The 16973-nt window shown below is 44.1% G+C and overlaps 1 protein-coding gene across 1 annotated transcript in view; it reads left to right on the top strand.

The window, feature by feature from the left end:
- The first annotated feature begins 16061 nt into the window (after positions 1 to 16061).
- Positions 16062 to 16973, top strand: part of OXSR1 (oxidative stress responsive kinase 1) — a 633421-nt gene continuing 632509 nt past the window's right edge. Inside the window, exon 1 of the mRNA XM_078665259.1 lies at positions 16062 to 16600. Within this exon, the coding sequence (XP_078521385.1) occupies positions 16525 to 16600 (76 nt within the window). The 5' untranslated portion in view covers positions 16062 to 16524. The remainder of the gene's footprint in view (positions 16601 to 16973) is intronic.

Raw genomic sequence — 16973 nt, 5'->3', positions numbered from 1 at the left:
CGCCGCAAGGTTAAAAGTGCATGCTGTGCATATGCATGCACAAAGCGGCAGGCACCGCGCGGTGCCTGCTGCTTTGAGCATGCATATGCAGGGGGGTACCATAGGTACCCGCCATGTGCACTCCAGCCCCCAACACCCTGGGGGCTCGCAACGAGCCCCCAAAACAAAAGACCACATGCTTTTCCACGGCGGAAAAGCCGCCGCGGAAAAGCATGTCTTCTGCCCCATCCTAATATGGCTGGCGGTGTCTGATGGACACCATATGAGAGCTTTATCCTAATCGGCCCCTAAATGATTGAGGGTATTGGGGATTATGTCTGCAAAGCCAATATTCAATAATATTCCCAAATGTTTAAGGTTGTGTGTGACTCATTTGAAAGTGTGATTTTCTGATGCTGCCCTACTTGTGTAGCATGACATAGGTACGATTCACATTCACATTTTGTCCAGTTAATTTGTAACATGAGAAGCTTGGGAATGTCTCTATTAAGGCCCTAAGGAATGGCAGTGAGGTTTTAGGTTTTGTAAATAATAACATAATGTGTTCTGAAAGTAAAAGGGCCTTTGTTTCTCCTTCATATGGGAAAACAGTGATTCCTTCGGAATAATATACTGTATACTTATGATACAAAAGCACAATCGCAATATAGAGTGTTAAGTAATGGCAGAGGGCGAAGGAACCACTAACACAATAGATTCAGTGTAACATTTTATAGATTTTCAAACAAAAATAGATATATACATTGTTGTCAATCAAAGAAACATTTGTGCATTGTGTCCCAAGTGAGAACGGGAACCTAAACCTAAGTGACAATGTGAGTCTTATATACAAGGTTTCCACAATTTGTACAAGTCGACCATTATCAAAATGGATTCTATGTGAACAGCAACTATATACAGTGATATGCGCTGGGAAATAGTTTGCTTCTTCTGTTTGTCGACGGCGTTTCGACCCTCTAATCAATGTGGGGTCTCTTCAGGACTATTGATGAAGGGACATCCCAAAGTGAGGGAAGACTGCCAATCTGATAATGTAGGTCGGCCAAGGAGGCTCTGTGAATATTATTATTAAAGTGTTTATACTTTACCAACTAAGTAATGACACTTTGGAAATGTTCGTTTTTAGAATTGATCTGCTCCCCCAACATTGCTGGAAAGGTGCTCTGGTCTATCAACCACCAGGGTCCCTCTCTAATTTCTTGCTTCAATTAATCGAATTCATCCAACCACATGTGATTTCAACTAGAAACTTTGTGCTTCTAGGAGATTTCAGTATCCATAGCGAAAATACCACAAACCAAGACACTGCTACCTTTCTGGCAGACCTAACCTCATTGGAACTGGGTAAGATCAATAGTGGTCCCACTCACTTAGCGGGACATACGTTAGAAATGATCTTTACCAATTCCCCCAATATCATCTGTGGTGCCACCTCTCCACTCACTTGGACAGACCATTCACCTATAGAGTTCTATATTAGGGGCCCGGGGACACTTAACAATTCTCATACTAATTCAGCCAGGTGGCGTAGACAGTGGTTCAAACTCACGCTCGAGGATTTTCAAAAAACTTTCCTTAGCTCTCAGAATTTTGATACAGTTAATGTGGTGGGGGCGCCTAGCTTGTTTCAACCATCCGGTCCCACTGAAAAAATGCGCCAACGTAACCAGACATCCTCAGACAGCTTGGTTCTCTCCCGATCTCCGAACAGAAAAGAGCAGTTGTAAAATATTAGGATGACTATGGCCTTTATCACATCTCTTACAGGATAAAGAAAGATACAAACTAGCACTGGCGCAATACCATAAAAACATTAAACATGCTTGCAGAACTCATATAGTGCAAAAACTCGAACAGGCAGGGAATGGCCCTAAAACCCTCTATCAGATTCTAAAAACCTTCACCAAGCCCAAAGCATGGATAACCTGTGACTAAGGGAGTGAAGCAGGGCTCCTGCTTGAGTCCCACTTTATTCAACATTTATGTTGCCCCCTTAGCAAGATTACTAAGGAATTCAGGCTTTGTTCCTATGTTTTATGCTGATGATACTCAACTTCTACTCTCCTTTGACATGAACAATCCCAATGCTCAGTCAATCTTTGCGGAGGGTTTGCGCACCATTGTAAGCTGGATGAGAAATGACTTTCTCCAGCTTCATGCAGGGAAAACGGAGATAATGCAGTTTGGCGAGGCAATGTTGAGGTGGTCTCCTGGATGGTGGCCCAAGGAAATGGGCACTGCACCTACGCCGAAACTAGTGGCAAAAAACATAGGTGTCCGTTTGGACCAGAAGTTGAACATGAAAGAGCATGCAACATCAAATGTCAGGTCATGCTTTCACAGGCTTTGTCCTCTGAGGAAGGTATTCCCCTTTCTGCCAACACACACGCGGAAAACACTTATCCAGGCACTAGTGCCAAGCCGGCTAGATTATTGCAATTCCATGATGATTTCAGCAAATGAAGTATCTCTGAATAGGCTACAAGTAGTTCAGTACACTGCTGCCCGTCTGGTAACTATCTGCCCCCTCGAACTTCCTCTCCCCCTTCTGCGACAGCTACACTGGTTGTAAGCACGAAAGCGAATCAAGTTTAAGATTTGTTGCATCGTGCACAAATCTCTGAGTGGCAAAGCCCCTAGCTACTTAGCGAAGAAACTGACCAACTACCTGCCGCCCCTATCTCTCCAATCAGGTTCCAAATCTCTCTTTGTTACTCCTCGCTATAATAAAGAGTGTTTGGGATGAAAAGCTTTCTCCCACATAGCTCCTAACCTCTGGAATGCACTCCGGGTGCACCTGCGACACTGTTCGGTTCACATACAGTTTAGAAAATACCTTAAAACCCTACTGTTCTAACCCACCTCTCCATGTGGCTGGTAGCAGCAATCCGACAGCCCAGAGATACCCTTTGGGGTGATTCAGGTGCTCTATAAGAAATAAAATTAATCTAATCATATGGCTGGGTCCAAACTGGGGTGGTGTGGTGAACAAAAGTATGATGAATTAAACCAGGATGCGTGTTTCTGGTCCAGGGAGGACCTGGCTTGACAGTTCTGACTGGACTGTTCCCATGACGAGGAGGGTCAAGACTGATTTACAAATGGCTGGGTCCAAACTAGGATGTTGTGTTGAGCAAAAGAATTATGGATTAAACCTCGATCCTTGTGACTGGGGGTGAATGTTTGCATTGTTCAGCATTCTGTTGATCATTTGTTCCTTTTGCATTGGTCGCCCTAAGTGGGAAGGGTATGCCCAGACGTGGGTCCTGTGCTCACTGTGCCACTGTATTCAAGCAAGCCTGGCTGATGAGTGGTGATGTCCTTAACCCAGTCCCAGGATGCTTGTTTCCGGTCCAGGGAAGCCCTGGGTTGGCAGTTCAGGCTGGAGTGTTCCCATGATGAGCAGGGTGCATGTGGCTGGGTCCAAACTGGGGTGGCATGGTGAGCAAAAGAACCATGGATTAAACCCAGATCCTTGTGACAGAGAGTGCATGTTGGTATTGTTCAGCATTCCATCCATCATTTGTTCCTTGTGCTTTAGTCGTCCTAAGCGGGAAGGGTATGCCCAGACGTGAGTCCCATGCTCACTGTGCCACTGGATTCAAACTAGCCTGGCTGATGAGGGTTGATGCCCCGAAACCTATCTCAGGATGCTTGTTTCTGGTCCAGGTAGGACCTGGGTTGGAAGTTCGGGCTGGACTGTTCCCATGAGGAGCAGGGTCAAGACTGATTTGCATATGGCTGGGGCCAAACTGGGGTGGCGTGGTGAGCAAAAGAACGATGGATTAAACCCAGATCCTTGTGACTGGGGGTTAATGTTTGCACTGTTCAGCATTCCAAATGTTATTTGTCCCTTTTGTTTAAGCCTGTAGTAACAGCAACAAAAACACAGAGCACAAGGAAATGCAACAGGAGTCAGTTACAAAGCCAGCACACTCTCTGCACACAGGGCTGAAATAGCTGTAGGCTGATGGAAGGGCCACAGGTGCAGGGAGAGAGCCAGGTGCAAGGAAATAACCAGGTGCAAGGAATCAGGGAACCACCAATGAAGAGAAGGACTTGGGGGCTTGCAGGAAGGCAGACCAAGGAAACCATGAGACTCAAGACAGGGAATAGGAAAACCTGTAATGGACTATGGAACAGAGCACATATAGAAACGGGTCCAGAATACAGAGATAAAGGGTTCAAAATAACCGTAGGATCAAGGAACAAATCTATCAAACGAGAAACCACCATCAGGATGTGATCTAGGAAGGGTCTGAAGATAGAGGAAGCTACAAGGACCATGATGCCTCACGCAAATGAAGGGGTAGCCTGGACTGGAATGCAAAGTGTATCTGGCAAGGTGTAGAAGTGTATAATGTCCTAATTAGAGATAACAGCAAGAGTCCAGAGGGCCTTTGTGAGCGCCGCCTAGTAGGAGGATGGCAGAACCCTGACATGGATTGGGATGCGGTCCCAAGTAATTATCAGTGGCTGAGATTAATTCAAGCATTCCATCTATCACATTTTTGTGTACTTTCAGTGTGTCTTCTGTTTTTAAGCATACAGATAGTTTAAGCTTTCTGTGTCCAAGGTTTTATTGGTTCAATAGAGCAGGAGATTTATTTGAGTGTTTCACTTCCCATAGAGAACTATGAGCATTACTATCTTCATGCCCTGCAGCAAAAAGGTGCTCCTACATGTATAGTCTGTTACCAGTCTCTTTCTGAAACACAGTGCTTCGGGCAAATGTCTTTATGTCCTTGCTGCAGTATCACAACCTTGTGTTTCTAATTGCGTTACCGAGAGATCGCTGTGATTGCAGGTAGGTTGTGAGTAGTTACCCATGTCCGCCCACAGAGCGAGGCCCACAGAACAGTTCCTACTTGCCTTTGATCCAGTCCATGTCCCTTACTTGCACTGGATTAAGCGTGCAGTGGTTCCAGTTGTCAGAGGACCCAGTGCTCCAAGTTAGGTTCTAGCAGCCCTTAAAGCACTTTTTCTGGTTTTCTCCTGTGGGTCAATTCAGTGTCATAGCTACCAGTCATAGGTACCAGTTATATGCAGCTCACTCCTCCCTAGGCTAATATTATGTTGTTTCAGGGTGCGCTTTTAGTGGTCATGTCTGGAAACCTCAGTCAAGTAAGGTGCACAGAAAGTAGCAGGCCAACACTTTTCTCCTTAACCATCTTGGTTTACTGGATATGTCTGCCCTGCTGCACAGTTCCAAACTCAATGCATTTCCAACCATGACATTTCGAAAGCCCCACACTCTCTCTCTTGGCTGCTGTGGTGCAGCTGCAGTGGCCGCTTGGAATAACCACTCCTTTTGTCGCAGGAGGTCTTGAAGCAACATCTTGCATTTCTGCACAACTTCTGCCAGTCAATTTGGCTGGATTTCTGATAGGGTCTCTGGTGTCCAAACAACTGCTGAAAGACAGCAGTCTGCCTGGAGAATCATGAGGAAGCAGCCATCCTGCTCCCGGGCCTGTCTCTGTCTCCTTTTATGTCTATTTTTCAGCAGTTCTAACAACATCTGCACTTTATACTATTTCATTGTGAACATAACATCTTTTAACTTAGTGAGTTTTCACTTAGATTCAAGCTCTATATTCTTATCCTGAACTTTACAGGCAAATACATGGAAGGATTTTTGAACAATGACTGTACAAAATGTTAATGGAATCCACATCACTAGTGGGTACTGTTTGCATTTCATATGTTTTACTTAAGCGGGCATTCTCTAACAGTGTTTGATTTTTCTCAGATAATGTGTTCCTGCAATTTGCAGTTTTGTATACTGTGAACTGAGTCGCTTTTTGGTGTCATCCGGGAGTAGCCAGAAAATTAAATAACCCCCCATTTGAATCAAAGTTCTTAATTCACCAAGCAACTGAAGCAAGTCATCACTACCCTCCCCAGAAGAGCTCTCTTGTCTCTTTCATCCAAGCACCTATCCATTTATCCTTTCATTGTTCCATGCACCTGCTATATTCTACCATTTCACCATTACATTCTGCCATCCATTCATTCTTTCATCCATCATTCAGACTTTTACCATTTCGTCCGTCCACCAATCCATATCCAAAAATCCATCCATCTCCAAAACTATTTATTGTACCTATCCATTAAACCTATCCATCCATTCATCTATCCAGCCACCCTTTCACCTATCCATCTCTCCATGCACCCTTTTACTCATCCATCCATCCTTTCAGTCATTCATCCATACAACCTTTCGCTTATCCATCCATCCACCCTTTCACTCCATCCATCCACCGTTTCACTTCATCCAATCAATCCTCCTATTCACTCATCCATCCATCCACCTGTGTACTCAGCCACTCATCCTACCATTTACCCTTTCACTCATCCATACATCCTTTCACTCACTCATAATGAGCAATACCCTGGTGTCGAAAGTACGCACTTTCTTGGTCGAGCAACGCACAGAAAGTGATCACTTCCCATTAATTACTAAAATCAATACGCTGGTCAACAAATCCCAAAAAATCAATACTGTTGCTCAATACACTGAAAAATTCAACCTTCGGAAAGTGATATGGGGAGGGAAAGACATAAAACCAACAATAGAAAAATTCAAAAAACAATTGTCGGAAATGACAAGTAAAGAAAAAGAAAACCCAATAAAAACATGGGAATATTTATGTAGTGTCCTAACGAGAGACCCTCCACCCACGAAACCGAATAAAGGACGAATCGATACAGGGAAGAAGCCTTGGTTCAACCTCTCCCTCAGGGAGGAAAAAAGGAAAATTTCACGCGAAGTCCGGAATCAGGTAGCAATAGTGAAAAACGGAAAGAAACCGGATAAGGTGAAATTAAAGGCCATGCGGAAAAAATATAAGACCCTGCTGAGTAAAGCAAAAAAACTATACCAAGAAGAAATCTGGACAAAATTACTAGTTGCAAGTAAAAATAAAAACGGTTGGTCATTTTGGGGTATTATTTATTTATTTTTTTTATATATATTTTTATTAATTATAACACAAGAGTAGAAATGTACATTTCGGGTATCATTGGTATAACATATTACAGTGGCGAACGGGCAGATGAAATGAAGAAATACAATCTAATTGTAGGCCTCTGGAAAGTATCAATACCAGCCGGAGCTGGGTCAAAACAATACAAGACAAATAACCATAAGCAAACATTATCAGAATCTGCCCACCAAGGATACAGGATATAAAATTAGACACTCGACACCCGAATATGCATAACAACAGGCTCAGGAGAATATGCCACATCTCTTGTGGAGAGGGGAAAAGGGAAAAGATAGGTCATAGAACAAAAGAAAGGAAAAAAAAAAAAAACACAACCCCCCACCCTGCGGATGGCTACGACCTAACCCCACTAGCAGTGTGCCTGTCGCCCCCTAAACTACACCCCAAGGAAGGGAAAAGACGGAGGAGGAATATCTTACGACCCAATGCGGGCTCTCGGACTCCCCTCCCCCCCGCCGCGAACAGACGTTCCCCACCATGGTACTAAGAGAGGTAAAGCAGACTTATAAGCAAACTGATGGAGAAATCACCAGGAGAGAAAATACCATCCCGCCCAGCCCCAGACATAACAGAGGCAGCAAATCCCATTGTCGAACACAGTCAGTGAACCAAAGCCAAAAAAAAGAATCCCATATAGCCCTCACTCCCACCGATACCACCCAGCAGTGTCAAAGGAAGTCTCTGCACAGAATTAAAACAGTCAAGTTCAATCCTGGCCTCTACGATCCATCACACAAACCCTCTCCGATAGGACCAGCACAATAGCAAAGGAGTCAGAACGTTGTAGAAAGGGGAGAGGATCAATATAGCATGAAAGGGTCAGAAGAGTCAAGTCTCGAAGTCTATCAGGGATACGAAAGTCAATCCAATGAATATCGATGGAGGTCCCCAGAAACGAAGAAAGAAATAAGTCCTGTGAGGGCGATGACTTTGCCGAGTTTGCTGGCTGGTCAGGGGCTCCAGTCGCGGGCCGCTGTAGTTGCGCAGATATAATAGGCGTCAGATTAGAACGATGCTCGGGGTTCTCCTCCCGGATAAAATCAAACTTTGCGGGGGTCACCATATAGTGCGGGTCTGACTCTGGGCTAGGGTCCGGTCTCGAACAAACAGTCTCAATGCGTACGGTTAGGTTGTGGAGAGCAGCCTCCATTTGCCAGTGAAGAGCCCCGATGGCGGCCATGACGGTCCCCAGTGTCGGTCCACACGCCGTCCGATCCATCTCCGCTTAATCGATGACAAAGCAGGTCATCAACCCCGGAGGCCGGCTACTCCGGGGAAACCAACTGGAGTGGGGTGGGCGAAGTCGACTGGCGACTGTCAGGCTGTGCGCTCTTTACACCGCAGCCGAGAGCGGGGGGCCCCCCCGCGGACCCCGAGGGCTGCAGCAGGGTCCCAGGAACCGGACCCCCACTCACCACGGCATCCACGTCTCGTCGCTGTCTAGCGAATATACGCAGGGACTCGAGACAACCACCAGGATCGAGAATTTGTGTCACTCCAATGAGACCGGACCCTGCCAGGTACCCGCGGCCGATGTTGTTCAACTGAAACCCGGCTGGGTCAGTACTCGAGGCCCCGGTTTACAGTCTGGAGAAGGCCCGAAAATGACAGACGGTGTAACTTCGTCAAAAAAGGTGATAAAGACTCCGGGATTGCGTTCCTGGACTCAGTGACGATTCGGACACACGGGAGTCTGGCGGGAGGTCAGGATTAAGTTCAGGATATATCCACCAGCGACGGAGGTCGACGGAGCCGGGAGCTTATGCGGCCATCTTGGTTGCTAGCGTAGCTCCTCCCCCCGTGGAGGCCATTTTGGGGTATTATTAACAAATTGACAAAGGGCAACCTACTCAGACAAGAGGCAGGAATTGGAGAAAATAAATGGATCCAGCATGTTAAAAACATGTTTTCTGGCAGGGAGAACGGACAAAATCGACAGTGTAAAAAAGAGTGCGGAATATGCACCAAAAATTTAGAGCATGCAGAAGCTCTTTTTAAATCACAAGAAATCCAGCAGAAAGATATCAGCATGCCAACTGTGGCCAACGAGAATCGGCCCAAAAATAAAACGGGCAAGGAGCCTACAATACCACCAAAAACACCAGAAGAAATAATACCAGTCCTAGACAACCAGGTAACAACCAAACAGCTAAAAAGTATAATAAAACGTCTAAAAACAGAGGGTGCAGCAGGTCCTAATGGGCTCCCAAATGTGCTTCTTAAATACTCCCCGGAGTTCTGGGCAGAATATTTAGCACCACTCTTTAATTGGATCTATAGCCAGAACAAAATGCCCAAGTCCTGGAAAGGGAATATAATACACCCCATTTTCAAGCAGGGCGATAACAACGACCCAGGGAATTACAGGCTAATATCGCTGATCGACGTGGAAGCGAAACTATATGGATCATGCTTGCTGCAGCATCTCCAAGACTGGATGGAGGACACAAATATAATACCCATGTTGCAAACGGGTTTTAGGCCAAGAATGGGCACTTTAACAAATTTGACAACCTTGGCCCTTCTAAAGGAAAAAGCAGAAGCAAAGAAGACCAGACTGTTTGCTTGTTTTATAGACCTGCGATCCGCCTTCGATAGGGTGAACCGGAACAGACTATGGGAAAAATTAAGATCATGGGGGTTACCGAAGAACCTATTGGAGGCTATAATAAGCCTGTACAGTGACACCTGGGCTAGAGTCAAACTGGGAGACAGTAGCAGCATTACTGCCGAAAAACGCACGCAACAGGGCCTAAAACAAGGCTGTGTACTGGCCCCAAGCTTATTTAATCTCTACATGGCGGACATTACCAAACACATACAGGTGGGGGAAGGTCACCCACCGAACTTGGCAAACACACCAATTCCCTTTCTTCAATATGCCGACGACATAGTTGTGTTGAGTCAAACCCCAATAGGGCTGCAAAGAATGATAAACAACCTTGTAATTTATTTGGAGCATGAAAGCTTAGAATTAAATAAAGAAAAGACCAAAGTAGTCCGCTTAGTAGATCCGAAGAAAGCAACATTCAAATGGTACGCAAACAGTACCCAAATAAAGGAGGAAGTATCCTATAAATATCTAGGATTAAAATTGGGGTGAGGCCCGACCAACAAAGAACATAAAATAGATCTAAAGGCGAAAACACACTCCCTGATCTATGCACATCGGTTATTGCGGAAAAAATTGAGCTGTCCAAACTACACACACTTGGTAAACGTGATGAAATCACAGACCTTACCCACTTTGTCATATGCATTGGCCACCTGGTGTGGCAAAGAAGCGGGGATGCTAAATAACTTACAAACAAAGGTATATAAAGCGGCTCTAAATCTTCCAAAATCAGCCTCACCAGCACAGGTACGCCTAGAATTTGGCCTGCTGAATCAGAAATTTCGCAGTATGGGTACTTTTGCGAAACTTTGCCACAAATTACGTTTGTCAGAGGAAGGCTCACTGGACAGCCTGTGTTGGAATGAAATCGAAAACCAGCAGAAACAGTCTACACTAGGCAGCTGGGGAGACTTCTTGTTGCAATCCTTGAGGGGTTTAAAAATCCAATCAACATTTCTTGAAGACAAATTGATAATTTCGAAGCGACGACACGGGTGGTCAGTGATAAACTCATATTCTAGGCCAAAGCCACAGCCTTATTTAGAAAGTCATTTTAATGAGAATCTAAAACAGAGATATATAGAACACTGGCTGGGCTTACAGCCTTCTAAGGACTTGCTACCATCCTGGAAGGGCAGTTATACAGACCCTCATTGTCGCCTATGTGGGTACCAAAATGAAACATTACCCCACCTGCTATGTGTTTGCCCGGCTCTTATGGACTTAAGGAGACGACTTTTAAAAAACATTTTTAATAAAATGAACATTCGTACATGCAGGCAAGCTGTAATTCGATGGTTGGAGGGATCGTCTCCCGTGTTGGCTTGTAGGGGGGCCAAATACATGAGAAAAGTAGAATCGCTCCTACGACAAGCGGAACATGGGGAGACAAGAGATGTTTTTTTAACATGTACAAAATAAGCACATTTTTAACGAATTTCAACGATTATCTAATGCACTGTAATTTTTTAATAATTTTTAATAATTGGAAACAATAAATTTTGACTTTGACTTTGACACTCATCCATCCACACTTTCAAACATCTGTCCATCCATTCACTCTCCCTTTCAGTCATCCATCTATTATTTTACTCATACTTCCATCCACCCTTTTGTCCATCCATCCAACCTCCCTTTCACGCATCCATCAATTGTCACACATCCATCCATCCTTTCTCTCATCAATCTAACCTTTCACTCATCCATCCATCCATCCTTTCTTTCACTCACTCATCCAGCCACCCTTTCTCTTATTGTCCATCCATTCTCCCTTTCACTTATCCATTCTTTCTCTCATTCATCCATTCACCCTTTCACCCGTCCATCCATCTACCCATACATCCTTTCACTCACCCACCCATCCACCTTTTCAATCACACCCATCCTTCCTTCCTATTACTCACTCAGCTTTGTTTGCAAAGTTGCAGGCAGAAGATACCCATCAAGAACTTCCCCCCGCTGTAGCTGCTAAAGTTGGGGCTTCATGACGCTGCATTTATTCATTTACTCATCCGTCTATGCATCCTTTCGCTCATCTATCAATCCACCCTTCCGCTTCATCCATCATCCATCCACCCTGTTATTCCACCCATCCATCCATCCATTCACTCCCTCCACTCAGCCATCCATACTCTCACTCAATCATGCATCCATACCTTCTCTCATCAGTCACCCCTTCATTCATCCATTCATTCTTTCACTTATTCCTCATTCAATCCATCCATCTATATATCCACTCTCTCTTTCACTCATCCATTCATTATTTTACTCAGCCCTCCTTACAACCATCCCATCACTCATCTATCTACCCATCTGCCTTTTCACTCACTCACCCATCCACCCTTTTCACTCATACACCCATCCATACGTTCACTCATACACCCACCTACCTTTTCATGCTATGTATGAGCTTTTGTCTGCTGAGTTGCAAGTAGAAGAGCCCATGAAGAACTCCACCCCATTCTAGCTGCTAAAGTAGGGGTTCACAACACTCCTGGGTGTCAGTATGAGTTGAGGTTGTGGATGGGTGTTTATAACAAGCAATGACAGAGAGCTCAGGAGTTGAGGCTGAAGACAAAGTGAGTTTCTCTCAGTGCCTCTTAGAGGGTCATGTAGGTTTTCAGAATACGTGCTCATCCATCTAGTCCTTCGTCTCTCAGCAGATCGCAGACAGCAATGGTCATGCTTGTCAATTGTAATTGTGATTCTGTGTGGAAGTGTATGAAGGAGATACACAGCTGTCAAAATATTGATAGGGCAGAAGTAAAAGAAAGTACAATACTTACAGGTGGAAGGGTGTATTGTGTGAGTAGTGGAGATGGGGAAGTGAAGGAGATGCAAGGATGTCTATGTAGGAAAGAGTGAAAAGAGGGTGCTGACGAGGAAAGAAGTGAGGTGGTAGATATGCAGATGGAAGAATTTTGAAAGATTTGGGGAGAAAGGGGCATAAGTGCCTAACATACAGACTCAGCCCTGTCAAGTTTCCCAAGTCCTTGCATGATGGACTTTGCCAGTCCAGGTTTTTTTCTTTGAATTCTGGGACTTGTCATCTTATTTATTCCATTACAACACAGTACTTCAAATTCCAGACGTCAAAGGAAAAGAAACTAAATTGGACCATCACATCTTGCATGGACATTGAAAACTTGGCAGCTATGGAGACTGCAGAGGAAAGTGGTGCAAGAGGAGTGATTGAAACACTCCAAAGACAGTCCTTAGTATTGTTTAGTTCACATTCTTACCTGTTTAGAACTAATACTATTAATTCTACTTTTAGTTTTCCGTTTTAAGCCATACGCTTAATTGCATAGGTCCTGCCTCTTGCAAAGGATTGATATTTACGCTTCTTAGGCAACGCCCTTTTAGAGTCTCACCACTTTTTTCATTCTACTTAAAGCCCTGAATAAAGGGGCATATTTACAAGGGCCATATCTCCGCTTTTTTGGCTTTTAAAGCCAAAAAAGCAGAGATTAAAATATTGCCCTATTTACAAGAGGGTGCTAACATGCATTAGCGCATGTTAGCACCCTTTTTTCAGACGCCTCCCTTTGCATCTCTAATGAGATGCAAAGTGGGCGTCACTGGGCAGTACAACCTTGTAAATATCACTGATGTGCACATCGCGATATTTACAAGGTAGCCCACGCATTTTAGCAGACATTAGTATTGGGCGAAAACCACTGTTTTCGCCAATAACTAACGTCTGCTAAAATCATGACTACCCATACCTAACATGGGGAGTGGATTCTTGTGTTACGACCATATGGTCGTATCAACAAGCATATCGCCGTTTTGCAGGGAACATTGCTGGAAAACCAACGATGTTCCTGTTGTATGCTTGCAGTAGAAATCAGAGATGTATTCCAAGAAGTTTGTCAACCATAAGAGGTTTATTAGATAAGAGTAAATCAACCCACGACCAGTACAGTTGAGTAACAGGCTTGTAATGGTCATGACATATCTATCATGGCATTCTAAGAACATAGAATAAGAACTCATGTACAACATTCCTTAAAGAGCAAGTATAACAAGTGCAGTACATACTACACATCCTTCCCCTAATAAATAAAGCAGAATTGTAGATGAAAAATACAGTAAGATAATATACACATACATGGGAAAAGAGAAAACAATATAAAACATTAATTCAAAATATAATCATGGAGTCTCACAGGAACAGATCTGATTCTACGACTGAGAACCTTACCATCCCCCGCACCAATGGAATTGGAAACAGGTTGTAAAGTGGGCAGAGGCATAAGATTATTTGAATCACCATATGCTAAAAGTGAAGAATCAGGAACAACATTAGTAGAACGATTTACAGGAACAGATGGAACAGAAGGAAACATTGAGGATTCTCCAACACCAAACCAATCAGTGCTAAGATCATCGGATAAATCCGTGGTCTGCTTGTTGGAAGAAATAATCCTCGCTTGTTGATCAGAAATCTTAATGAGAGTATTCTTGTTCCACCAACCCCTTTCAAATAAAAGAGCTGCAGAACGAGAGACCTTTAAGACTTTAACGGGAGCAGAAAATTTGGATTGCCCCTTAGTGATTTTAACAGGTTTCTTAATGATGACCCAATCACCAGAAACAAGAGGCTTTTCTGTAACATGCATACGTTTGTCGTAATTACCTTTATAACTCTCCTGTTTGGTTTTAACATGTTCACGAATCTTAGCTAAATCCACATTGACAAGAGAACTCTTCATCAACCAAGAAGGATTCAATCTAGAAGTAGGGATCCTACCTCGAAGTAAAACAAAAGGGGATACTCTTGTGGTACTGTGCGGGGTACAATTATAGTTCCAGATTTTCTCGTTAAGAAATTCAGAAATATCAAGTTTATTGGCACAAGCTGTTTGAACAGCTTCCTTCAATAAACGGTTTGCTCTCTCTACAAGACCATTAGATGCTGGACTGTAAAGAGGAACTAAAATGTGCTTAATATCTAAATTATTTAAAAACATATTCATCTCTTGTGAAACAAAGTGCGAACCGTTATCGGAAACAATTTCATGTGGTGTACCATCGATGACAAACAAACTCTTTAAAAATTAAATCACAGCAACCGAATTAGGATTCTTAACCAAAGAAAAATATATCCATTTAGAAAAGTAATCAATGGCCACAATCAAGAATTTGAGATTATCATTAAAAACAGAAAATGGGCCAGAAAAATCTATGGCAATTTTCTGCCAAGGAGCCAAGCGACTATAACCTTAATAATCGCGTCGCGTTGACAAGAAGTTCAATTGAAAATTGTCGTCGACGCGTTAGACAAGTTGACTCTGAGCGCTGAAAGCGTAAACAAAGGAGGAGCGCATTCAGGTTACGTATTACGAAGGGCGCATTCTAGAGTGACGTCGTATTATTCGACGTGCTGCGCGTGTACCAGAAGCGCGTAAAGAAATAACAAGTCAGCTTGGTTCGCGAGAGTAGAACGCTTCTCGCATTTGAATAAACGGTACGATCAGGGCAGCGTTTCCAAGATAGCTTTCAGGTAAATTTTTGCGAAGAAAATTAACTCACAGTTTTAGTAGAAGTAGTCCCAATAAATGAGAACGATGTTTCGAAGGCAAAATCCAATTTGCTTGAAACGGTGGAGCCAGTGACTTTAAAGTTCACAAGTCGAACGGCTCACGTCGGTGGGTTTGACTCTTACAAGCTTTAAATCGTCGCCAATAAATGTTGTATGCTTGCAGTAGAAATCAGAGATGTATTCCAAGAAGTTTGTCAACCATAAGAGGTTTATTAGATAAGAGTAAATCAACCCACGACCAGTACAGTTGAGTAACAGGCTTGTAATGGTCATGACATATCTATCATGGCATTCTAAGAACATAGAATAAGAACTCATGTACAACATTCCTTAAAGAGCAAGTATAACAAGTGCAGTACATACTACAGTTCCATGCAAAACGGCCATTACCCCGCTATCGCTGGAATTTATATTGCCATTGCGCTATGCGTTGTAAATACAGCGCAAATATCGCGATAAATTCCAGCGATAGACGGCGATAAATATGAAAGCGCTAAGCGCGCTTTGCGATATTTATCGCCGTCTGTTGTAAATATGCCCCAAATGTTGTTAAGAGGTAAAAGATACATTGGCACATCGTGCAAAGTCAATTTGGCACTTCAGGCTAATGTACATCGGTTTATGTATAAATTACTATTTTAACATATGATTTCTAGGGTTTGGTAAACTTTTCAAAGCCTTTGCAAGCCCACCAGTTATACAGTTTCACATTTTTCAGTCAACTTTCCCAATTTGGTAAATCGCTCTGACAGGAGAGGGACTACCAGGAATTGTAAAGCAGTTTTGTTCTGCAGCATGGCGTCTTCTTATACGTTACAATTTATTAAGTAAGTTAGCGCTCTAGCTCTTTTGTTAGCACACTAGTTACAATTAATCGCTTTGTGTGATAAGAAGCAGTGGAAACCCAGAGAGGAAATGGAGGCTACAAATGTTAAACGCTCGCCCCTGCAAAGTCGTTCTTTTTAAGTCAATAGCGCTAAGGGTGCAAGGTGGCCACAATACAAAGTCTGACTAGCAATTGCCTAAGCCACACTAAAAATGGCGCCTGCGTGCTCCCGTGGCGTCGCTTCGTGGCGTCATCGCGCCACTGGCAGGGCATGGCCGTGGAGAGGCAAAGTTTGTCAGTGAGAGTGAGGGAAGTGAGGGCGCTGGAGCGGTACGGGTCGCCTTCTTGGTCTTTCGGGAGCGGCTGGCTGAGGCGCCACAGGCCCCGGGCCGGGCTCTGGAAAGGCGCCTGATTCTGTTTTTAAATTATACGCGTATCTACATTTTTAAAATTCGGGACCGGTGAGCGCGGCGCCTTCTGGGGCTCTAACCCTTCAGACATCTCCTGAGACACAGAATCGGCAGCAGTGATGACGGAAGAGTCCAGCATTAGTGCCCTGTCCTGGTCCATCAACAGGGATGATTATGAACTTCAGGAGGTGATCGGTGAGTGCAGGCCCTGACCCCTCCTTCACCCTTTAATACCTCACAAAATGTGTGACAGGTCCCACAGCTCTGTTAGTTGCCAGGCCCCTCCACACTTTTAAACACGGGCTTGTGACAGCCCATGCTAATCCACTATAGGCTACCAAGGTTTGCCACGCACACCTCCAGACATGGGCTGGCTATTCTCAGATTTACATCCGTGCTATCCGGCCCACGTACAGTTAAATGACAGTTCAGAACTGTGCCCCCCTCCTGGCCTGCCATACTCTGTGACCTCAGTAGACCCAACCCGTGCTGACAAGCGTTTGTTATAATACTACTAAATCACAGGTCTAGTGACAGGCTCCAAAGCCAGTCTATGACCATGATTTCC

Source organism: Lissotriton helveticus, chromosome 10 (assembly GCF_964261635.1).
Source record: "Lissotriton helveticus chromosome 10, aLisHel1.1, whole genome shotgun sequence".
NCBI classification, from domain to species: Eukaryota; Metazoa; Chordata; class Amphibia; order Caudata; family Salamandridae; genus Lissotriton; species Lissotriton helveticus.
This window is presented reverse-complemented; position numbering and strand designations above follow the sequence as displayed.